We start from the raw sequence: 25,367 nt of genomic DNA on the forward strand, positions 1-25,367 counted from the left end.
TTGATATATTATACTGTATATATAGTATAGTAATACAGTATATTACTACAATATGGTCACATTGGGTTATGATCTTGCTCCCATATCAAAAAGCAGTTTAGGTTCTTACTTGTTTGAATGATGGTCAGCAATGGAAATTGATGACAGAAGTGTGTGAAATATCTTCTATCTTAGTCTCCCTGGATGCCTTCCAGATAGCCTAAAGAATAAAAAGGTTTGCAGAAAGCAGTACATTAGTGTGATATGTTTACAGAAATGTAGTGTGGGGACATCATTCAGAAGGAGAGATGAAGCCCTGAAAGTTCTTTGACTAGTTCTGCGCAGCATTAAAGGACTTTGTATCAGGATGCATGTCCTATTTTTTGGCTTTATTTAAAAGAAAATTGCAAACATGCTAAAAATTTGAAGTAATGCAGTCATGGAGAACAATTATTGTGATGATAAATAAAAATTGGATTCATAAGCTTATTACTTCTCTCATACTGCTCTAGTAGCAAAAAGCATAAATATTTCTTTTCTGAATAAACAAATAGATTAATAGTCTAGCATTTACCAAGAGTGTCAGTTGTGTTTTTAAGAGTAAACTCACAAGTTCCTATTCTTTCCTCACTTATTGTGACACCTTTCCCTCTCATCTCTTTTGTTATCTCTTCTCATTGTGCATGTGGCTGTCTTATACTGGAGAGGACAGCAACCTTCATGAGCAATGAGGTAGTACAAATAATGATCTTCAGACTTACATAGCTTGTTTCCTTTGCACAGCACTAAAAAGAGAGGAACAGAGTTTCAAGATCAAGTGAAGGAATTTGCTTTCAGTTTTGCATGGTTTACTACTGCGCTTCATCTACAGAAAAGCAACTACCTAGAATTTTCAGTAGCTTTACAAAAAATATTCAATATTTTTTACTCTGAAGGTAAAAGTAATTGTCACAGCAGAAGACGTCATAACCTGGTTACATCACAACCTGGCCATATTCAGAGAGCACACAGTGAACTTATTTCTGATTCCTCAGTCAACCTGAGACTTATATAATACTCATTTAAAGGGTATCTGTGCTGTGATAATGTCATCAGGGAATGCAGTTAAATTTTGTATAAGCATGTATAAGCTCTTTATGTTTCTCCTTTTGCCAAGATACCCAATGTCATTCACATTTGTTAGTCATTGTGTTTTCCTGTGGGCTCAAGGAGTCCTCAAACATTTGCTTCTCTTAAAAAAGGCTAGTGTTTCCTCCTGCTCTACAAGTAGTGACTTTTTATAATTTTTTTAGGGATTTTTATCCTCAAAGAAGTTATTTGTGTTAGACATGAGACCTTACTCAGGAGGAGCTTTTGGGTTTAGTTCTGGTCACTGAAAGAAATGGGCCAGTAGAAACAGCTACTCATTCCTTTTCCCTCATTCCAGCATGAGAAATACTAGACCACTCTGTGGGCAGGCATTACGTTCATCCATAATTTTTCAGTGTCCTTCACGTTGGCTTAAGGCATGTTACTGCTGCAGCAACTTGATACTATTACACAACTGCTCAGAATGACATCAGGAGCTTCAGAAGGTAATTACACATTACTCAGAAAAGTCCCTGGTCCAATATTACCGACCCACAAAAAATAGTAAGATTGACTACTAACCTAGCATTGCACAGAATTTAAACCACAGGGGACAACTACGCCATCTTCCTGGATCCCTGTGTTGTGCAGAACTATTATTTCTCTCAATAATCCTGCACTTTCTAGGTAAGCACATCTTTTGCAGAAGTCTAGTTTCCACTTGAAAGAACATTAACAACAGACTGTTTGCAAGTCTCCTTGATTCCTTTCTTCCAGTGTTTCTTGTCAATCATACATTTCAAAATATGTATTTTATTTTACACTGGGCATGTAGCTAATCCTCCATTAGCCTCCAGTAAATGGGCTTTTTGAATGTCATTTTATATTGAAGAGGTATTTAGAGTTTTTTCTCTATAATCAAGTCACCATTCCATTAATTTTTGAAAAAAATTCAACTAGGGGCCTTCAGCTCCCATGCAAAGAATTTTCCAAAGTCATCAAATAATTTTGTCATTTTGCTGTGTATCCTTAAAAATTTCTACTACCTATAGTTTACAGGTTGCATGGAGCTTTCCAGACTCTGCCTTTACTGGGTTAAATGCAATGAAGTTTATATTTCCAAATTAAAATTCCAAATGTTTTGGAAAGTAATGCTTAATTTCAGCTGGATATCTTTGTAGCAGGGATTGTCCCTGAACTTGATGTTATAAATACTATTTTTTTCTGAAAATGATTCAATTTTTAAAATATAATGCTTCAGTGAATTCCAAAAATTTTCTTAATGCGAAGGATCAAGGCAATTTTGTTAGACAACTATACTGTGAAATCTAGACAGGGTGATTTTGTATTCTCAGCTGGCCTATAGAAGAGCCAGGCCCAGCATGCAGCTAAAATACACAGCAGTTTGTGCAGCAGTTTCTGCTTCTTTATGATTCCCTTGATGCCTTCTTGAGCTCCTGAGCACTTTTTTTGTGATTTGGACACTTCTGGGAAGCCTCTGAGGATACTGAGGATGCCTGTTGTTTCCAGGTGAGGCTAAGGTAAGGGTAGCTCTAGCAGCTTCTAGCAAACTCTGCCAGCTGTCCTTGAGCAGCGGGTGCTGCAGCAGTGAGGTCAGGCCCCTTCTGGCCTGTGCTGGATGAGGACTCTGCAAGAGCAATTTCTGCAGCCGTGACACAAGCAGCCAGTAGATGCAGCAGGTGGCACAGCAGTTCATGCAGAAGGGCACAAAGAAGAGGCCAGCAAACTTTCTCTGTCCAGCATGCATGTATTTAGAGATGGTGGTCACAAGGCACAGGACCCAAGTGCTACTGAAGGAGCACTGATAGCTGTTTGCTGTCAGACTTTTGTACCCAGATGAAGGACACAGCTGTCTAAGTCCATAGGGCCTCACACACTACAATCCTCTCTTGATTATTTTGAATGGTCATGGTGACTGGGAGAGACTCCTGAAGACTGGAAAAGAGCAAATATCACTTCTGTCTTCACAAAGGAAGGTGCAGATAACTACAGGCCTATAGGCTTCACATCAACCCTGGGAATGTGAAAGAGGAAATCTTCCTGGAAACCATTTCCAAACACGTGGAGGACAAGAAGGTGGTTGGGATAGTCTGTATGGATTTCTGAAAGGGAAATTTTTCTTGAACAAGTACATTGCTTTCTACTATGATGTGACTAGCTAGGTGGATGAGAGGTGAGCAGTGGATGTCAACCTCAGCTTTAGCAAAGACTTTGACATTATCTCTCATAATTTTATCTTGTCAACTTCATAGACAAGCAGACAAAGTACAGGTTAGATGGGTGGATGGTGAGGTGGATTGAAAAACAGAGTCCAGAGGTTTGTCATTTATAGCACAATGTCCAGTTGGAGACGAGTCACTAGTGGTGTATCCCACGGTTACTACTAGAGCTAGTACTGCCCAGTGTCCTCATTGACCCCCTGGACAATGGGGAGGAATGTAGCAGAGAACTGGGGCAGGAGAAACCACATGAAGTTCAACAAGAACAAATGCAAAATTCATCATCTAGGGAGGAATAACCCCAGATATCAGCATACACTGGGAACAAAATGTCTGGAAGAAAGTTTTGTGTAGAAGAACTCTTTCGACAATACGCAGACCATGAGCCAGCAGTGCATTCTTGTGGCATAAAAAGGCCAATGATATCCCGGCCTGCATTTGAAAGGGCATTGCTAGCAGGTCAGGGGAGATATCCATCCTTCCCCTTTGCTCAGCGCTGGTGAGACCACCTCAAGAAAGATACCGACTTCCTGAGGGGGATCTAGCACAGGGCCGCAAGGTGCAACTGGAGAAGCTTTAATGGAAGCAGAGACTGAGAGAGCTGGGACTCTTCAGTCTGGAGAAGGCTCAGTGGAAATCTAATCAGTGTATAAGTACCTGATGTGAGGGAATAAAGAAGAGGAAGATACATTCAGTATTACCTCAGTAGCAGCTGGTGACAGGACAAGAGGCAATGGGCAAAAAATTAGAAAAAAAAACAAACAGAAAATTCTGTCTGAACACAAGAAAGCACTTTCTTACTATGAAGTTCATCAAATACTGATGCAGATTGCCCAGAGAGGTTGTGGAGCCTCCATCTGTGCAGATACTCAAAAGCGAAGTAGACACAGTCCTGGACAATTGATCCTGCTTGAAGACTGGGATTATACTAAGTGATCTCAAGAGTTTCCTCCAAGCCAGACAATTTTGTGGTTTTTATTTGACTAGCTCTAGCTTATTCTCAGCATAGCTGCCAACAACTTCATTTCTATGGATTAATAAGATTTTTTAAAAGTCTTTTATTTTTCCATCATGGTGGTTTTCCTGGTTCCAGTGGTGAATTGGGTTCAAGCATTTACAAATCTTTCCACAATATCACAGCCGTATTCTTGACTCTGTGTTCCTTGGGATGTTGCAGATGTCCTGAAGTAAATATTTTAAAAGAACTTCCTTATTTCCAATAGTTGTGTTTATAATACCAAATACTTCACTTAAGAGGAAGCTATTTTAGCATTATCTTAGTAATAGATTAAACACGTCATAAAACTGAGAGTCTGTTGTCATATCTAGTATTTCATCACTGTTTTCACTAAAATTACATGTTTTAGTGGAATTGCAAATTGGGACCTTGTGGAATTGCAGTATTTGCCTTACGTTAATAATCAGTTTACTCTCTGAGATTACAAATTTTTCTAATCAAGCATGAATAAAGTTATTTTGACAAAGTGGAAAATCTTCATAAATAAATAGATGAAGAGCTGTTAGATTTTCTTACCATAATTATTTAGAGTGGCATCAAAATTAAATTCAGATTGCATTTATCTGAATTATAGAACTTAAATATTTCTTTGACATTTTTGTTTTCTAGTTCAGTGAGTAAATGTTGTACTTAACCAATTATAAAACAAATTTACAGAGCAATGATAACGTTTGCATTGCAGGTTAGCCTCCTGGCACAATGCAAAATGTTTTCTTCACAGCTAAAGCCCTGGAGTTTTGGAATCTCTTTTAATCTTCTCAGTCCTACTTGACTTTAATGTAAGTTATTTTAAAACATGCAAAGTTCCAATCTGATTTCCTCTTTAAGTTGGAGTTCTGTATGTTCCTTCACTCTGACATTTAATAGTCCAAAAATGCTTAACGTAAAACAGTTTTTTCCCCAGGATGTTTCTACCTTGAAGTACATTTCCAGTAAAATAGGATACAGCTTAAAAATATTTCCTTTTCCCACTTTGGCATTTAAAAATGGAATGAAAACATTGTAATTTAGAATGCTAAAGACAGATTTGTCAAATAGAAAAGTTCTGTTTTTTTTCCCTTGTTAATTTCCACTGTAGAAATTAAAATCTTACTTTTAATGGTATAGCAGAAATGGTTTAGCTTTTAAGAGGCTCATTTAGAATTTTCAGACTTTCTTTCAAGTACTCTATTACTAATACTTCTTTTGATGTCTTTTAGCAAAAGGTATAGACTCATGAGAGAATAAGAATTTATTTCTCATAGTTAAAAACTAAGGTATAAATTATCTAAATATAGTTGAAAGTTATTTCTTTGAGTGATTTTGAATTAAAATTGAGCTTTTATGGATACACTTGAAAAATTGTGATGGATTTTTTCTAGCGATTTGTTGGCAAAATAGGTTGTGGCATTCGACTTCTCAGCATTGCTCTGCCTGTTTAAGGACCTTTTTTTTGTTTGTTAAATGCACTTGAATTTTATGTAATCTGGCTAGGGATTCCCTTTTAGCATTTTATTAATGTCACAATGAAGAAGCTAGAGATTTTGTAAATAATTCCTAAAATTATTTTGGAAACCCAAGATTGAGTGCAGGAGTGCATCTGCATTAATGAGGAGCTCACTACTGACTTTTGTCCCAAAACAGGGGATTAGGTTCTGTGTGCTCTATTCTTCTCTGACCCATGTTTCTGTGAAAGGTTTTAGTGCGATATGAGGAACAGACTTGCAATTGATTTCTGCAAACAGCTTAATTTCTTGCCTTCTGGCCTTATTTCCTGTGATTTTGTTCAGGTTTAACATTTAATATAGAGGTTAATTTGTAATATACTGGTTACCATAGCGTGTCCTCAAGGCCAAAGTTAATAGGATTGAAGTAAATTCAAGTCGTAACACTGTATTACTGAAGTTGAAAGGTTTCATTGTCTGCAGCATAGATTTTCAATTTAGGGGAGAGAATATCCCCACTCTTGCTGCAATCTGAGTTAGTGTAGGCCCTGGAACTTTTCTGGCTGCTTGGTGGCAACTTTGGGCATCTGGAGAAACTGTTTTTTAGCTGCCCAGAACTCCACTCCTGTGGCTGCACTTAGATACCCAAAGCGCTGACAGGCATCTGTGGGTTAGGCACTCTGAGACCAGGGCCTTTCCTCTCCACCCACCTCCTCTTTCGGTTATATCTGTGCCTTTGTCAGTCCGGTTTTGAGGATTAACCAAGAGAATCATAGTTAACTTGGCAAACAAATTCCACAAACCTCATTCATTTTGCATAACAACTACAGTAGTTAAGATTTTAAAGCCCAGATATCTACTTTCCCTAGAACTAATACCTGTTTTGAAATGTGATGATGTGTTTCAAGAACCACTAATTAGCACTTTCCCTTGAAAATTCACATGGACTTATTCTAAGAACTTTTGCCTTCACACTCAAGTGTAGATTCTTTAAATTATTAATTCCATAAATCATGTCTGTTCGTACATAACTGCTTGATTTTATCCTTAAATAATCCACAGCTTATTTTTAAACACTAGGGTTAGAGATCTTACTCCTCTAAAGTTAGAGAGATGTGAATAGATGGATAGGGCATGATACAGCAGTGGGTTACAATACAGATTTTGAATTCTTGCACTGTGTGTTGGACCTGCAGCAGTGCCCAGGGGCAGCAGTCAGAACCAGAGCACAAAGCCTATGGAAGGATGGCCAGAGCCTCTCTTCTGAACTGCTCTCCATCTCGTGTCAGGCAAAGCTCATCAAGTCATTTCAATTCACAGAAGGCGTGAAGGAAGAGAGGAATAAAGAATGCAGCTGACCATGTACTTCAGCTAGGCACTCAGCTGGGTTTCCTGAAGCACATAATTTCTCATTTACTTTATTTTTAGTATTTTATCTTTTTTTGCCCCTAACCAAGCAGTTGTTATTTGAATGATTTGTTATTTGAATATTCTAGCTGAAGTCTGTCCTTTGGGAAAGGGGAAAGTAGCCTGCTGTACAAATTAGCTGGGGTCAGGCATTTCAGGGGTCAAGGGGACAGCATACAATATCAGTAACATTTAGAAAACTTCTTTTCACATTGATTGCTGGCAAAAATATATGCAGCACAAAGGAAATAACCAGCAGCTGTTTTGGTCTTCTTCAGATATTCTAAGTAGCATTAGACAACTTGTTGACACCATATATCATTTTTAAGTTAATGTAGGTGGTATTGCATTTTTTATTTAGTTAAAGGAACAATGTGATGCCTAGGACATTTACTTAAATTTGAGTGGTTTTATAACCTCAATATTTGCTCAGTGATCTCAGCTAAATAAGGTAACAGGTCCCTGTGTGGGCTGTCAGCCCTCTGCACAGCAGTGTGGTACTGAGTATGGCTCTCATGGAGCTGCCACAGCCCACTGCTGAGCAGGAGATGGGAACTGTGGCTCTCTGCTAAGCCCACGCTACAAACCAGAGAGGACACTGAGATGTTTTTCACTTCTTTGTTGCCAGAAGGATGACTCTAAAATCAAGATGTAAATATTTAGTCATGGTCTGGCTCATGGTCTGCTCAAGGCAATATCATAATGGGCTTGTCAAAAACATTCTTCTAATTGTTTTAATTGCCCTAAACAAAAATACGAACTAATTTTTTCTGCTTGCACTGTTACTATAGTATATATTTTATTTTTTTCCTGATGATGCTGAGAAGTCATAGAGAAGCAGGAGTGCTGACAAGCAGGCGGAGCTTTGGGTATTCCTACCATCGAAGTCTCTGTATCTGAGAGGCATTGCTGAAAGATAGTGGCCTTTCATATATTTCTGTATTAAATTTAAAACACCAGACAGTTTATAAAGGTGCTCGGAGACAAAAAAAGGACTTTTATTACTCTATAAATAGTGTATGCCTCATACTGCTCTGTGTGGTTGTTTTACATACAACATTGCATAATGGCTAAAAATATAATGATGGGATAAAAAGTGGGGCAAATGTTTCTTCTGTGTTTCACTGGGTATGTGTTCTAGTAATTAATAAATGACAGTGAAAAATAACTACCCCCAATTTTTATATTTTATAACTGTTTTTTCAGAAAGTTCATCAAGTTTTGTCTTTGCTGTCATAAATCACATTTTAGTTCATCTTGTAAACAGAGATAAAATTGCCTTCCCAACATATTCCATGTTTTCCTGTGTAATTAACACCTCGTTCACAGTTGTGTCTGCCAGTCAAAGCCCTGTCTTCTTCATCCTGACACTTCCTTGATACTTTGTTTAGACTGCTATGATTTTAAGTGTCATCCCCAGGATACTTTAAATAAGTTCAAACAGGAAAAGGAAGGTGCTTCAAGAAGTCAACACTGTAGATCTTTATAACTCAGAGGGACTATTTTAAAAGTATGGAGCAATTTATCTTTGTTTATTGCATTATTACCTCTCAATCTGTTTTTCATACTTTCTAAGGGAAGTTTACTGGTTTGTTGTTTTAAAAAAATCAGGAATTATTACTTTCCATCTGTATTTCCGGACTAGAGATCAGTCCAAAAGTACAGATGTAGAGAACTGCAGTGCCCTTTCCTTGTGCATGTGTGCCTTTCCTGCTGCTGTGCCCTGTCAGGCCAGGCAAGATCCTCATCTGCTCAGTGAACTGCATCAATGAGCTGACCAAAGTCAAAACCTACCCCACCTTAGGCTGGCTGAGTTCCCAGCTCTAGCTGGTCCCAGGGCTGCAGGGACAGTATTACTAGCACAGCAGAGGATATCTGGGAGCAGGTAGTTAGGGCCAATAGAGTCTTGAGCCCAGCCTGGGCACCTAGCACTGTATTTTGGTTCTAAAAATTTACCCTTAGCTGCCCTAGTTAGAGCCCTGCATGTGCAAGTACTGGTGGGATTAAACAGCTCAGCACATAACATATGTCTCAGCTAGTTAAGACCCAGGAATTTGGCACTCCAAATATGCTGAGGTGGTTTTGTTTCACGCTGCCCTTAAAACACACTGACTGACTGAGGATATTCATAAAGCTGTGGTGGCAGTGTCCATGTTGTATGGCACAACCCAATGGCTGAAACACAGCCACACAACCTTTGTTCTGTTTCTTCTTCAGCTTGAAGTGCTTCGAATACCTACCGCTCTCAGGAGAGTCCCTGGCTTCCAGACAAGAGGTTACCCTGGAGAGCTGCAGGGTGTGAGGGAGAGGGATTTTCCACCCTTACTGACATCATCTTCCCCTCAGCATAGATCAAGATTTATGAAATGTAGAGCATGAGAGTGCTTTCCTACAGATCGGGGCTCTCACCTGAAAATAGCGAAACTGGATTTCACTTTCTGTTCCTGAGAATACTTCTACAGTATTCTGCAGTAATGTGAGACTCACAGTATATGTGAGACTGTTACTTAATAAAATACGGAAGTAGGGACCATTGCCTAGAGAAATATCCCTATGTGCTAATTGCGAACTGTCAGCAAGAATTTTGATTTTTTCACGTTTTAAGCCAAGTTTTCACCAGGACATCTCCCTAGTGCTTGACATTAATTTACATTTGCCATATGCCAGGGGAAAGTTTACTCTTAATGGATATAATACATTTTTTCTTTGCCATTTGCACCTACATATTAGTTGTTCTCAGCTGTTGTTTCTAAAAAATGTGCATCAGATTTCAGCTTGGCAATCAAGATGTTAATTCCTGTAAATTACTTCCATTTTTGTGTTGATCTTCGTAAAAAAAAAGCATATGTGAAAACAGTTGTTCAAGCAAATTGTACTAAAAAATTGTAATAGTTACATATGCATGGTTTTTTTAGAAACTGAGTGGAAAGCCTCCCTTAAGTAGACTTTTATGGACTTTAAGTTTTAATGCAAATGATTTTGTGTGTGCATTATATATACACATGGTAGTAATTGCACAAAGAAGGTGAATTGTTTTTGCAAATAAATTTCTGGCTTTTGCGCTCTTTATCACATCCCAGAGAAGGGTATGGGTGTTTGTTAATTGGGTTATACTGCACATATGTACTGACAGTGCATGTCAGACTTCTGCAGCACAGTTTAACATCCCAAGCTCCAGTGTATTCATACAAACATAATTTCTTTACACCTCATCAAGATACTTTGTTAACAACCATATCAATGTGCACTCGCATTTGAGACAAAGCTTCAAAACGTGAAAATAAATGTTACGGGGATGCAAATAGAGTTTGTCATAACTATTAAGAGCAATCCTAGAATGACTCATATTAGATAGTGTTGCAGTGACTGATACAGAGTATTCATTTGGGATGGGTTTTGATTTTTTTTTTGCTAATACATAAGGCAATAAATCTTAACATTCTTATTCCAAATCAGTCCCCAACCACAGCATTTATAAATGTCTGTTGTAATTTTTTGTTTCCAGGGGAGACGAGGCAAACCAGGCCTTCCAGGAAAACCGGGGCCACCAGGACCTCCTGTGAGTAACTAACGAGAGGAATGGGAAATTTTCACTCTGTCCTTGGACTTTGTTAACTCTTGAATAGCAGATCACTGGATCATAATTATAGTTGAAAATGATTGATCTGTGTGTACTCTGCTGTATCAAACAGCTACTACAGGTAGCCTTTTGTTACAGCAAAAATAAAAGAACTGGGTCCACAAGTATAAGGGACTACACAGGAGGGAAAGAACAAGATGGAAACATCAGCAGAGGAAGCAGAAATCGGCATTTCAAAGAAAGATTGGCCATGTATGCTTACTGTGAATACTGTGCATTCATTCCCTTTGCAAAATGTGTGATGCTCTGTAGAAGAAGGGATAATTTCTGTCTCAGAGGGGTAATTTGAAAGATGAAGGACTGAGTAAAGCATGTGCCAAGTGTCTGAATGATGGGGAGGATTATACCCAGCACTGGAATGAGCACTCAGCTGTAGTTCAAATGAGTTGACTGAAGAATTAAAAAGATTAAGAAATACATTACTTTATGAAAGGATTTGTAACATGAAGAACTAAAGGGTTTAGCTCAGATCTAAGAGTTTTGGGATTTTTTCTTCTCTTTTTTTTTAAATATAAAGGATTTAAAATTCAAGTCAGGCATGGATGTTTATTGGTCTTCAATGAATGCAGCCTTCTTTTGATAGAGGAAGACTTGGTCATGTTTGTAAAATTCTCTATATATTGTATTGTAAAAATGCTGTCATGCACAAATACAAAACAGCTATTTGTGGATTAAGTAAACTTCTGATGCTTTACATTCTTAATATAAAACAAAATATTCATAATCCCTTCTTTTTCTTACCTGGATAAAGGCTAGTGGTTTATGCATCTGAACATTTGATTCAGATGCTTCAACCTTGTCTTATATGTAGAGAAGAGAATAATGCCCGGCTGCATGGGATACAATGACTAAAAAGAAACAGATGTCATCTACCCTCATCCAAAACAAAAACTGCATAGATTTCATCAATAATTTTTTCTTGCAAAATGTGTTCAGAAAGAGGAATTTATGATGGAATTCATTTATCCTGCCTAAAACCAAACAGTCAAAAATCCCTCCCTCTCACTCTTCTCCCTTGCATACAGTCAACATTGAAGTCTTGCTTGTTTGGGTCTTTTGCACAGTTCTACTGCTGAAATGGTATTGCAGACTGCAGGAGGCCAAACAGAGGAAAGGAGTGATGTAGAATCTTTCTTAATACAAGTGCCAAATATAACCTTTAAAGGATAAAAAGCAAACCATAGCAGAGGTCAATGTTAGACCTAATTTACTTAGCTTTTTGTGAGCCAGTAAAAAGCTGTTTCTCTGTTATAGATTTCTGCCATCCTAGATTTGCTGGCAGGTCAGGCTTGTGAAGATGTATGATCCTTGACAGATATACCAGAAATCTTGAGTGGAAGCTAAATTGCGCTTCTATTACTGAGACATATCTCAGATTTTCTTACAGCAAGTGGAAATCTCTGTCAGCATGGCAACGTCACTACAAGGAACTCTGTATTGGGTACTGTAGCCTAGCACTACATAAAGAAAAGCATTCCTCAAGCAGCCATGGCCTAAATATTGGTTAAAAGTATTTGTTTCTGGTATAGCTATCTTGATGCACTCCTCGCTTTGGATACAGCTATACCACCATCTTGTGTTCCTCTTCCAAGGCTGAGAGCAAAACACATAGAAAGGGCATATTCCAAAAGCAGTGATGCCTGCTAACATACACTGGCAGTATCCCCATATTTCAAGTGTCACAGCTTGTACGCACCAAAAAAACTTCAGCATGATCCATCGTTCTCCCTCTCTTTTTCAAGGCTCGAACCATATTTAGTTTTGCTGTGCTTCCAGTTACCCTTCTCTCCTAATAGTAAGCAGCTTCTTCATGCACATGGATGCATTGCTAGCCTTTACTTTGGCCTTTCCAAAGTGCAACAGAACAGTCACACCTGCAGGGTGGTTGCTGTCATAAGTTTGGCATACACAGGGTATTGACTGAGAATGTAAAATTTAGACTCCAGTATAAATAATCTTTGTTTTTGCTTGATGTTTCAAAAGAATATGAAATTCGTTTTTGAGAAAAAGGAGATTCAGTCATTAATTGTTAGGGTAGCTACAGTATACAGTGTGTGTTTGAAATTAATACATTTACTTTATCAGTTTATGCCATGATGTTAAGTATTTAACTTAGAACAGTTAAATTCTCAGTAGTGACAAAAAAAAAGTAAACACAAAAACCGTGAGAAAGAAAGTTCTGCTTCTCTGAGGAAGAAGCTGGTGGACATGATACAATACTCAGGGTATTTATTATAAAGGACAGTCCTAATAACAGTGTGTGCAGATAGAGATTTGTGGGGAAAAGACTGGGGGTAAAATTAAAGAAAACTGGAAAGTTACAAAAATTGCAGTCAGCACACATGCTGTGCTTTCATGTGACAGGAGTGTAAAAGCACCTGCTAGCGGTCAAAAATCTACCTGTCGTATGGCAGCATTTAAGACTTTTCTAACCTACTCTCAATATCTCATAATTTTTCTTTTTCTTCCCTAACCTAATTTCTGGGGATTTTTTTTCAGTAAAATTAATGCTTGGAGTGAGTTTCTAGTCCCTTAACACCATCTGCACAGCTTTGGTTAAAAACCTATATCACTGTCAGAAACAGGTTGATTGGCATCTGGTAATGAAGCTACTCAGTTAAAGTGGGGCTTTCCATGAAATTTCTTCCAGATATCCTTTCTTTTGTGTCATTTTTTCCTTATCCTTTCTTTTATGTTATTTTTTTCCCTTTGGAGCACATCCTGTGCTCACACAAAAGGCAAGGAGTCAATGAGGATTTTTATTGATCAGCTATAAAAAATATTTTGTAAACCTATGGAATATGTTCCCCCTTTGAGTATTTGTTTAAAGTCTATTACATATTATAGACTTTTGAAGTGTTCTTTGATTCCCTTCTGGTTCAAAATTCGTGGTATGCATCCTTGCTGTCTGATGTTGTTTTTGAGTACTGTTCTGTTATTTCAGTACAGGAGTGCCGGGATGTGTTTTCACACCTGTCTCAATCCAATGCGTAGCAATTTGTGCAGAAGACAAGAATCCAAGTAGAGCAGCAGCTCCCTCTAGTGCATTTTGACCCCTTCTCCACTTTTAAGGTGCCTGGATAGCAGTGAAAAGCTTCTGTTAAACTCACCATTCACTTTGCTCTCACAAGCATTCTGAAAACTGTGATTGTAAAATTAATATCTCTGTACCCTTCAAATGTATTTTATATATTTGCCTACTTCCATTTTCTTCTAAAGTCTTCTGAAAGAGAGACTGTCATATGCTGTTACCCTGCTTGGCGTGGCTCTTCACTGAAATTGAAATGCTGATTTTATGAAACAAAATGAATTGCTATGATAATAGGATGCTATGAGGTTGTAAGAAAAGGATTTTGATCAGACTGCAGAACAGAGCTGATTTCTTTCTTCTGCCATAGCTGTTAACAAAAGTCTATATGATTCAGCAACACAGAAGGGGTCCCCAGCAGACCACAGCTTGTTTTGCATTATGTATAACGCATTGACTTTCTAGATACTACACCATTTTAAAAGCAAATCACAGAATCACAGAATTAGTAGGATTGGAAGGGATCTCTGTAGATCATCTGATACAACCTCCTTGCTCAAGCAGGGTCATCTGAAAGCACAGGAATGTGTCCAGATGATTCTTGAATCATCTTCCAGCATCATTCTTGCAGCAAGAAAGGCTCCCCCACCTTCCTGAGCAGTCTGTTTCACCATGCTGTCACCCACGCCATAATATGTGAAATGTACCTGGCCTTTGTATCCTTGGCCTAAGGATATACAGGCCCAAGTTTGCACTCTTTACTTAGGCAAAGTAGTTTTCTGGTCTTGGGTTGTTGAATTACTATCTCCCTCACTTTGTGTAGTGTTCTGTTAAGAGGAGAAAATTTATTTTTCTGTTTGTTCTGCCTGGAAAATAGCTGCCTGATGTCTGTCACTGTTGAGGTTGGGGGTTTATTTATTTATTTACTTTTACCTTAACGTCATTCAGCAGGTATATCTATTTATATAGATGGGTTAGAAGACAGAAGAAAGGAATTTTACTAATTTCTCCATTGAGGGTAAACTTTATCTTTCCTGTCCTAATTTTCTCTGTCTCTACTGGAACTGTTATGACTGGAGGAATTCCATTCCTCAATATCTCCTATTTTAGTGATTTAGTTTGTTTTTAAAATCAAAAGGGTGCTAAGCTAGAGCTGTGCTGCAGACTTGCACCAGTATAACAGCATTCTTTGAGGTGGCTCTGACTTTTCCCCAGCTGCTGTTTGGCAGAAGTGAAATGTTATCAGCATTGGTTTGTAAAGGTAAAGAAACATGAGGACTGCTTGTTCTGGACAAACACAATCTTGTCCAACCTACCTGTGGCAGAGGTGGGAAAGAAACTTAGGGTGTGCTAAATCACAGGCTAGTAAACTGTAATCACAATTATTCATTCTCTTAAACTGATACGGCAAAACCAAGCTATTGTTTTCAACCAATAGATGTAATTTTTGCATTTCACAATTGCTATAGCCCTTGAAGCTCATCACTCAGTTTATCATGTACCTTTGCAAGAGGCTGAACTTCATATCTTTTATCTTCTCAAGTATTTTTGCTTGGAAGATGAACTTTGTTTTAGTTTTTAAAGTTTTATATTAAAATAGGGTTTTATTTCTGTCTGCATTTCATATGATGCAGTAGAGAAGTTCACTTGAACTTCTTCATTTAATTACATACACTTTTGGTCTTGTGATTCACTACATATGTCAGTGCCACCAAACTAGTTATCTTAAGTAGCCAGCAGTTCACCTTGGAAATTTCATTTCCTCTGCCTTGGGAAATGCTGTCATTCCTCTACCAATATTTTGAAAGCGAGTGAATGTTATCACTTAATTACAATAAAAAAAAAATTAAAGCAAAGATAAATGAAAATTGTCAGTAGCATTTCTGGCTTTCCTGGACTTTCAGCTGCTTCCTAGAAGAAAATACTTACAGGATAGTGTGGGAATGGCTGGCAAAGATTGGTCATATTGCTCGTTTCTATGCATTAAGTTTTTTTATCTGCATCAAAATGTAATTTGTTTCGTATATTATATTGTGGCAGACATCATGCTTTCACCATTTTTTCCATTTGCACTTTAGAATAGTTATACAATATCACACATCTGCCCTGATGAGTTTCACAATGTTTTGCGTTAAAATAAACAGAAAAACAGTGTCTCATTTTAATGGGCAGGCACCAATGTGAAATACAAGGATGAAGTAACTGCACTGAGTCACTTGCAGGCTGTGTTCTCTGAAATGGCCTATTTTTGAGATTCAACCAGTGCAATTTGCTTGTTACCCATTTTATGCATGGACTGTGAGATTGCATAGACTTTTTCAGCAGTCTCATCTTTGCAGAAATGCAGATGAACTATAAAAGTTAAGGGAGGAAAATATATTGTAAACCCCAGTAATTTCACTGTTTGGAGCTATTTCCCTTTAAGCACCTGTGTTTCTGTTCCTTCCTGTCTGTAGAAATAACATCTGAAACCTGTTTGCAATTTTGGAAAACAATCAGGACACATTTTAAGTTCTTTCCTTATTCATACAACTGTACTCTCTGGGCGCTTCACTCCTCTCAATTACACAACTTGATAGTAAAGAAGAAAAAGGAAATCCCGCTCAAGTGAGCTTCAAAGTGGCAGATGTGCAAAATTCTCATTCAAAAGCTAGAAACTGCTGGTACAATAATTCTTCAACTGTTGTTAATTTCATTGCTTCTCCACCTTCAAGCCAATGCTGCTGGTTCTTTTTTTTGTCTGTAGAGACTTCAGAGTTGAGTATGCCACTGTATTAGTGTAGTAAAACTGTGGAAGAGAAGAGACTACGGTTTAGGAAGATAAGTCTTGAATAAAAAGATTTTCTGTTGTTGTACACTTGTTTTACTAGATTTTATCATAGAAAGAATGACGGAACGATGAAATTACTAAATTTATGTCAATTTTTGGAAAACAGAAATACTGAACTGGTAACACAAAGCCTATGGCACAGTCAAGAATGCAACTCAAATGCCTAAAGTTCTCCTTGACTGTCTCAGTCATGGGACAGTTCTGGGGGTTTTTAAGGTTATGTCTGTTTTTCGAAACTGTGGCATGTACAATGTACTTTTCATCTTGTCAAAAATAATTTATTTTATATACAAATAATATCAGAGATTTTGGGGTTGATGGCAGATATGGCATTAAGTTCTTCCTGGGTTGTGTGGCTGCAGCAGTTTCAGTTGTGGACAAACAGTAAAAGAAACATGGTACATGGTGTCAAATGCAAAGGTAGAATAAGTTCTTATTTTTGACTCCTTGCAGGATTTCAGGATCCTGCAGTAATCCTGGGTCAAGGATTCAACATGGCACGTTTACAGTGTTTGAGACATCTAGGCAGTGTCATCATACTTCAGTCCCAGTTCTGGATTGCCAGCTTTAATGTGGATATCAGAGTAAAAATTCTGCCATTAACTTCAGAAATCAGAGTGGAGTGAGATCTCAGTGAAAACATCATGACTATATTGATCTTATTTTTAACATAAATTTGAAGTGACAATTCACTTCAAAATAACATGAATGTAAAAATGTATGGCCTTTTATCTCTTCCAATGTAGGGAAAATGAGGTAGTGAGACACCTGAGTTGTTTCATGTGCCTTCCAAATTTTCCTGATATCCACACTAAGACAAAAGCTGCAGAGGGTGAATTGTAATTATAAAAAGCCCCATAAAAGGAGAGTTGCTTTTGTGCCCTGTGTTACATCCAGGTCAATCAGGCTAAGTGACTTACTTGAATATATTGTAATCTTTTTAATACAGTCAAGTGTTTCTTACAGCCATCATGAGTGGTTGTTGTTCATATTGCATTATGTAAAAGCTCCAACTCAAAGGGAGTAAATGTGCTAGTTTGTAAATTTAATTGAGTCTTAGTACATAAGTTCTTGACTTCTGTGTTCCGCTCCATCTACCAAACTTAAAAATCTCATTGAGGGCATGTTTTTTGGCAGAATATGTCTAAAATTGAGGGATTTAATGTCCAAAAATGTTTTTTCCCGAGCACATTTTTAAGTCTCTGTCCTAAATATTCATTTGAGCAGGAAGTTCCTTTTTCACTGTGGAATTTCTTGATGAAAGTTATGTGTTTAAGTACAAACTTGCAATGCTAATAAAACTAGGAAGTTAATATTCTGGAGAATTCTGGCATTCCTCAATTTCACTTACAGTACTCTCAAATGAAAAATCTATCTGTTTGCTCACATTAGGAACTGCTTCTACATCAGAATTTGTGCTTTGAGTTAGTTGAAGGAGTTTTGAAATGCTGCAGAACAAGAATGTTGTTCATACCAGAAGGGACTTGTTTTAAAATTTTTATGGATTTAAATTCTGTCTTCTCTGACAGACCAATTCACTTGAAAATAAGTTGCTGTTTTTCAAAACTCAGAGATTTAAAAACTAACATTCTTCTTCCTCTGTGCAAGAAAAAAGGAAATAATGAAGATACAGAAAATAATTTACTGTGCACTCAAAAATCAAAACTCTTTTACATCCCCACTGCTCTTTAAATACAGATATGCAAACATAAAATTAGTTAAATTAAAATGATGCATATTTTTCCATATAGGGTCCTTCTGGACTAAAAGGAATTCTGGATTCATTGAACAAGCATTATAATGAGGTATGGAGATTTGATTTAATGTCTGTGTGGGTTTATGACTTAGTATCTAAGGTAGAAATTACTACAGTTTTGATCCTTGTGAACCACTTTCTAAATGAATTCAAAAGGTAATTTCTTCCCTACCCCCTTTCTGCATCCCTTTACAGTCTCAGTCCACACTCCTGTCACATACCTGCTATCTTGCTGCCATGTGTCTTGCCTTCCATCCAGCTTCTACTCACTTGTTTTTGACTGGTATAACTCAAAAAGGAGATGTTATTGTGAAGCACCAGCTCCCCATTTCTAAACCTAATTGCTCTAAACTGTACTTCATATTTCTTTCTTGACCAACTCTGCCATGAAGAATCATGATTAAAATAGAAATCTAGAGTAAAATAGAATCTAAGAGTAAAATAGAAAGACAAGGAGGCATAATTTTGAAAAGATCTGATAGCAGTCCATGAGAATTGTCCTTATGTTTGTATTATGGACTAATAAAAATATTGTGTTAATTGTAAAACCACCTGCAGCTAAAAGAACTTAATAGAAAAAAGATGTTAAAATTGCATCGGATGATGTTCAGCATGACAGAGCTTTTACATTCTTACTGCAGATATTTCAAACCATTTAGGCTTTGGTAGTGTCTGCCATTATAAAAGAATACAGCAGCTTGCTTAATTGATTTGGGAGTATGTAATCTATCTGATCAGAAAACTATTTCATTCAAAAATTCATGATGCACTGTTACAGCATTATTTGCCCAGTACAATGGTTAATGTGTGTATCATGAATTAAGTCATTCAGATCAAGCCTGGAGGACGTTAATTTCTTTTAATATTAGAATGCATAACTTAAAGAGCACATGTATTCGGGGTATTTTTCTTGTATAACATTCCCAGATGAGTGCTAAAATCTTTCCTTGAATAGGGATTCTGGAGTTAAATTCATGTCAAACATACCTTTCCAACTGCTTTTATCACTGAAATGATTCCTCTGTTAATTCTGACATTGAATCCATTCCAAATCAGTATATCACCTTAGAAGCATGTATTAGGAATTAAGCCTAGAGCATTTTTATGCCTAGAGACTTAGTTTCTGTATTTGGTCTCGTGCTTCATATGAATGTGTTATAGTTTTATATATTTTGGTTTTCACAATTGGTTTCTTTACCAGTTTCTTTTTCCTGCCAAAGAGCTTTCACTGATACCAGCACTTTTTCCTCTATGGATACCACATTTATTGTAACTCATTCCCCATTCTGCCTTATGAATCTCTTTTATCTTGATAGTCCCTTTAAGGTTAATTCTGCAAGAGGAAATACAGTCGTGATCTTCAGGAAATGACACACATCTGTCTCCAAAAATCACGTATCTTATAATTATAAGACTCTAAGTATTCTTAAGGTGGCTTATATTTCCTAATTAACAATATTCTGGAAAAAATGTAGACCAACTGCTATGTGCCTATAAATTAATCATCTTTTAAATCCTGTACAGCTTACCAACTTTATTCTTCCTTCAGCTGTCTGGTTTGAAGATTTCAATGACTCTGTCATGAGCAATTAACTGTTCAACAAGGAAATGCTGTTTGATTCCGGATGAAAGAGTAGTTGGCTTTCTGATTCAAGTAGAAGGTTCTAAATATGCAAAATTTCTTTAACTAAATACTCAGAGCCTCCTAGAGTCAACTTAAGTCTCCAACTGCTACAACAAACGCATTAGTTCCTATACATTTTATTAAGGGAATGGGATATTCCCATCAAGGACAAGACAAAGAGGTCTTCAAAGAAAAGGACAGCTTCTCTGCTTTGCCATTGATTCACTTAGGCAGGTGTATGCACCAGTAACTTGTCTTTTTCCCATACTGTTACATAGAATGACAAAAGCTGATTCTGTCCACGGCACTTTGGAGACATCAAGCAGTCTTTCACATTCCATTATTGAATTTGCAGCATGTCTCAGTTATTTGCATTGGTAAAATGATATTTGAGTGATATTCTGAGGGTTTTGAGGTTCCTTACAGCACAGGGAGTGGGGGTGTCATTTTCCATCATTTTATCCCTGTTCTCAAGGATGTCATAAGGTCTTCTTTCGGTTTGCTGTTTGAAGTGTTTACATATTGGCCACATTGTAGTTGTTATAGGTATTTTAGCACCTTCTTTTTTTCTGAGGATATTAGTATCACTTCTTTGTGTTGGTATTTCTAGGAACCATGGGAAACTGATACCAGGAAATGTGGTGGCTCTTAAGACCCATCATAATTAAGAATATTTTTTCTGTTTCTCTAATTTCTCTGTTTCTTAGCATATCATTTGCAATTTTTCTGATTCGTGTATGGTAATTTTTGATTGCTGTAATAAGTTCTGATAGCTGCACAACATATTTAAATAATTTATTGCAACCAGGATTTTTCTGGGTCAGCATCAATCACTTTATCAGGGTGATTTTTAAGGAGGCTGGAGTGCAAGCCTTTAAAAGTGTAATTTACTTGATCCATGTATACAGTGAAAGAGAACACTATAAATACAATTGCTGATTGCAGCAGCAAATTGTGCTGAACAGCAAACCAAGATCAGCAGTCTTTCTTTAATGAAGGTGAGAGGAACCTGCCCAGGATAAGTAGTAGCATTGATCCTTAATGGGATGGGAGACAGTGCTGCAGCATTGCCTCCCTCATTCTTCCTTTGTGCTTGTTCCTACTAGCGGGTGACTATTTTTATACTCCCTCTTGTTATGTCTTTTGTGCTTTCAGCGTAAATGAGATGCTTTGCGTGAGTTCGATAAACGCATTTTGTTCTCTTCTTTTTGCCAAGAAACTAGTTCTGCCCTGTACTGTGTGTTACATTCCTTCAGAGATGGATAAATGATGCCTCATGATTTTCATTTATATACTCTCAGACCTCTGTAGTCCTTTGCTTGGTCTTTCAAGGCCTCTGTTTGTCATCCTTCTTACTTATCAGTTTTCCATACGTATATATAAGGTCATTTAGCCAAAGTTGCTTCTAAATATCTTTGGAAAGGGCATACAGATCAGTTTAATCTAAAATGTTCTCCAACACATAAAAATAAAAAATTAAACTAGAAGACAAAAAAATTGAAACTACAACATAATCTGGTCAGGAAATATTTCAGAACCATTATAATTCTTACTAATTTTAGATTATTCTGGGATAATTCATTATTGATTTTCTAAGATTTTTTTTTTTACTCTGGTGTATTTTACATGCAAGAGCAAATTACCTGTAAAAATGCAAAGACCATATGGGTAGTTATTTGGTCTAATAGCCTTTTTCTTTCTTTAGTTTTTGGCTCCATGTATGAAAAAAAGAGCACAACTCAATATAAATCATAATTTGTAGTGTACTCATAGTAACAGACACCTGGATTCTCAGTCCAGTGGTAGTCAATTACTTCTCATCAATACTCAGGTATCTGGGTATCTGCCTCTTGCTCTGAAGCTGATTTTGGTAATTACTATACTAACAGTGTTACAAACCCTAAACACCAAGACAAATCCATCAGGCAGTTAGAATTTCTAAAGTAATTACTGATTTTATTCAATTTATATTCAACCAACTTCTGAAAATATTAACGGGGTGTAAGTGGCACCTTTATTCATTGTGATGTTTTCCCATTTTAGAGCTATGGAAACTGGAACACAGCAAGGGGAGTTAACTTGCTCAGGGCTCCTGCTCACCCCAGTGGCACATGTTCTAGGACTGGGATTCCTTGGGTCTTGACTGGAGCTCCTTTTTCAGGCTCATTGGGGTTTTGTTGCTTCTTCCACTGTTATTGCAAAAAAGCATGTTCCCCTTAGGAAGTCTGAGTCTGACTTTGTGAAAAGGAAACCGTCTGTATTTTATTGTGTCTTTCCCTGGTAGAGAAGAGTAAATAAATGCAGTGCAATAACACAAGTATACAACTTGAACCCCTAGTCCTTAAGTCTGTCTTCTTTGAGAAGCAGTGTGAGGAGCCTCTTCCCTCTCCTTTTGTCTTACTCCTGTAGTAAACTTAAATTAGTTATACTTTTTCTTCACATTTCATGCTGCTCAAAATTAAAGAGCTTGTGGTTCTTTTTCATAGAAGTGGGTTTTTTGTTCTTTTCTAACACACTTGAGAAATGTATTGTAACAATGAACATAAAAATACGTTGTGTCGAACTTAAAAAAATCATAGATTTGCATAGCAATAATCAACACAGACATTTCCCTTTTATGCTTTTGTTCATCTTCTGCTAGTCTGGCAGGAGTGTGAATGCATGATAAAGGATGTGTTCCGCAATACACTACCTAGTTGTACTGCATTGGCATTTATTATCCTTTCTAGTAGTAAATTAGGACTTCTGAATTTACAACTGCTAAATAGCAAGAAATTGTTACAGTAAATAAATTGTTACTGGAAGTAACTAGTGATGTTTTCTGATCTTTGTGGTGATATTTCTTTCCAGAGTGATACAAGACTACTAGGAGTACTTGGGACCCCTGGACTTAAAGGGCAGAAGGGAGACATTGTAAGCATTTGGGATGAATTTGAGAAGTTTCAAAGCGCCTATCTGACCTGTCCCTGCCACTCTTAACACAGTGCGCTTTATTTTATCTATTGCAATGGGCTTTGAAGGAATAGATTTTTGAGGTGACTGGCACTTTGATCTGTGTAGTCCAATATCCAACTCATCATGCTATCCTGCAGTGGCAGCATATGATCCTTTCTCCTCTAGCATAAATAGAAATGGAAAATGCTGGAAGAATTATGTGTGGTTTCTATAATGCCATCTGAGAAGTCAAATGAGCTGCCCCGCCAGTTATGTGGGAAAGACTCTGAAAAAGTTGGAATTCAGAAAATATTTTGGATAGTAAATAGTTAATATTTAAGTGGTTTCTCTGTAACAAGGAGACTTTCTATACCAAAAATACTCATAGACAGCCTCTAAAAATTGCATGGATGTCAAATTCTGAATCCACACCGCATGGCAGTATACTGTCTATAGTTATCTGTCCTGTATAAACAGCTAACTGATACTTTAAAAATTACATGCCTTTCAAACTTGTAAGAGAAGAGTGTTCTGGGTATGTGACAGAATTGACAACATTTTATTGAGAAGCCTGCAGATCTGCTATAGAAAACAGTCATTTAAATTCATTTGCAGATGTTTAAAGCTCGATTTCCATTGTAACAATAGTTAAGATTTTGTGGCCCACACAGAACAAAGTGCAGTTAAAGAAGAGGACGGGTTTATTTACATTTGTCAGAATACAAAGATTTTAAATATAATTTTTTCTTAAAAGGGTCAAAAAGGAGAATTGGGAATGACTGGTGCAAAAGGAGAAAAGGTGAGTCAATTCCTTGCTTCTGTGCTCATGTGTTATACTAGAAGTTGATTTAATGTACTGATTATGAATGAAATCTTGTAAAATATACAATGGATCAAGAAAAAATATTTGGGCATAGGAAAAGTTGCCAGTCTCTAAATGTCCTTAGTACTTTATTCAAGCCCCTCCTTGGGAGTATATTTACATATGCAAGAAAATTTCCCTGTTTTATTAGCTCACAAAGTCCTCAGCTTTAAAAACATTCATAATTTTACTTAATACCAGTTTAAAATTATTTTTATATAAGTTTATAAATTCATCTAATTATCAAATTCATGAGACTGCCTCATGAATTAGATGCCAGTCATACTTTTTCAAGTTATGAATGTGATCTTCAATGTCTATATGGAAAAACAAGAACCTTTAAATTATTAAAATGTACAAATTAACTTTCTAATTTAGTATCTTTTGGTTTAAGCATAAATTTTACTGTATGATTGGGGGGAGTATTACTTGGAAACAGGTGTGTATTTTGCTATTCTAGGAACATGTACTGCCCATAGTTCTTCATCTACTGATTAATAAGTGTTTTGCTATTCAGCTGTGAGGCTTCTTGGTTTCTTTGGTCATATCCTTCTATATAAATAGCTTTCATGCAGGCAGAAAAGTTATTTTTACTCTGTTGATATCACAGATTTATGATTTTGTGTGTTATAAAGCACTTGTGTTTGACAATTTTTCAGATTTGGATGCATGATCACTCTCTTTAGTTCATGTTCCTGACCCTCCCTAATGCTCCTGCTTGAAAGGATCACAGATGTCATGGTCTTGGCATCAAATCAACATCATCCCTCAAGTAAACTTTTGTAGTCCATATATTTGCATTTTAGAGAGTTTTAAGATGGCCAGATTTTCCAGGACACTTCAGCAAAACCAGACATATGTACTACTTGCCATTTTAAATAAATCTGTGTTAATCTCTTTCCTACGTTTCCTTAGGGAGAACCTTCTGAAAAAGGGGACAAGGGAGATCCAGTAAGTATAGCATGTTTTGAACTGGTGTGAATAACGTATATTTGAGATTACTCTCATACCATATTCATTCTGTAATTCTTTTCTTTGTAGACATTCATTAGGTGCAGGGATTATGTGGGATAGCACAGGTGCTGTCCCGTTCTTACATATGCATGACGGTCTCACAGGTTATAAATAAAACAGAGATGCCCTGTTCTTCAGCATTTCTGTTGCTGGTACAGTCCATGAACTGAGTTAAAAGCTATTTTATTAATCGCTGAAGATTCTTTCTTTCAGCTTTTTCCCAAAGTTTTATGTGGCCTGAACTGTACTGTTTTGATGCCATCATGTGGCATTTAACATCAGACTGTTCTCATACAGCCATTTTATGTGTGCAAAACTTTTTTGTTATTTCAAGGCAAATTTTCAGAACACTCATTCTGTAAGAGTCTCTTTATCTATGTTACTCATTTTAAATTAATTATTGTCCTCTCTTACGATATTCGACAAAAGCTAGTTATGTTTTTTAACATAAAACTCAAGGTTGCTCAGATATTTGTGATTAACATACTATAATAACCAAAATAAGTCCTACTTCAATAATGTGTGGTTTTGGAGGTGAATACT

General features: G+C 36.9%; 1 protein-coding gene across 7 annotated transcripts in view; it reads left to right on the plus strand.

Annotated features, from left to right (window-relative positions):
- COL19A1 (collagen type XIX alpha 1 chain) overlaps positions 1-25,367 on the plus strand; it is a 187,409-nt gene that overhangs the window by 112,166 nt on the left and 49,876 nt on the right. For all 7 annotated transcript variants that reach the window (XM_032104736.1, XM_032104741.1, XM_032104740.1 and 4 more), the window contains 5 exons: positions 10,642-10,695; positions 18,386-18,439; positions 22,865-22,927; positions 23,703-23,747; positions 24,726-24,761. In XM_032104736.1, the coding sequence (XP_031960627.1) occupies positions 10,642-10,695; positions 18,386-18,439; positions 22,865-22,927; positions 23,703-23,747; positions 24,726-24,761 (252 nt within the window). The remainder of the gene's footprint in view (positions 1-10,641; positions 10,696-18,385; positions 18,440-22,864; positions 22,928-23,702; positions 23,748-24,725; positions 24,762-25,367) is intronic.

The sequence above is a fragment of the Corvus moneduloides genome, chromosome 3, assembly GCF_009650955.1.
Source record: "Corvus moneduloides isolate bCorMon1 chromosome 3, bCorMon1.pri, whole genome shotgun sequence".
Lineage (NCBI taxonomy): Eukaryota > Metazoa > Chordata > Aves > Passeriformes > Corvidae > Corvus > Corvus moneduloides.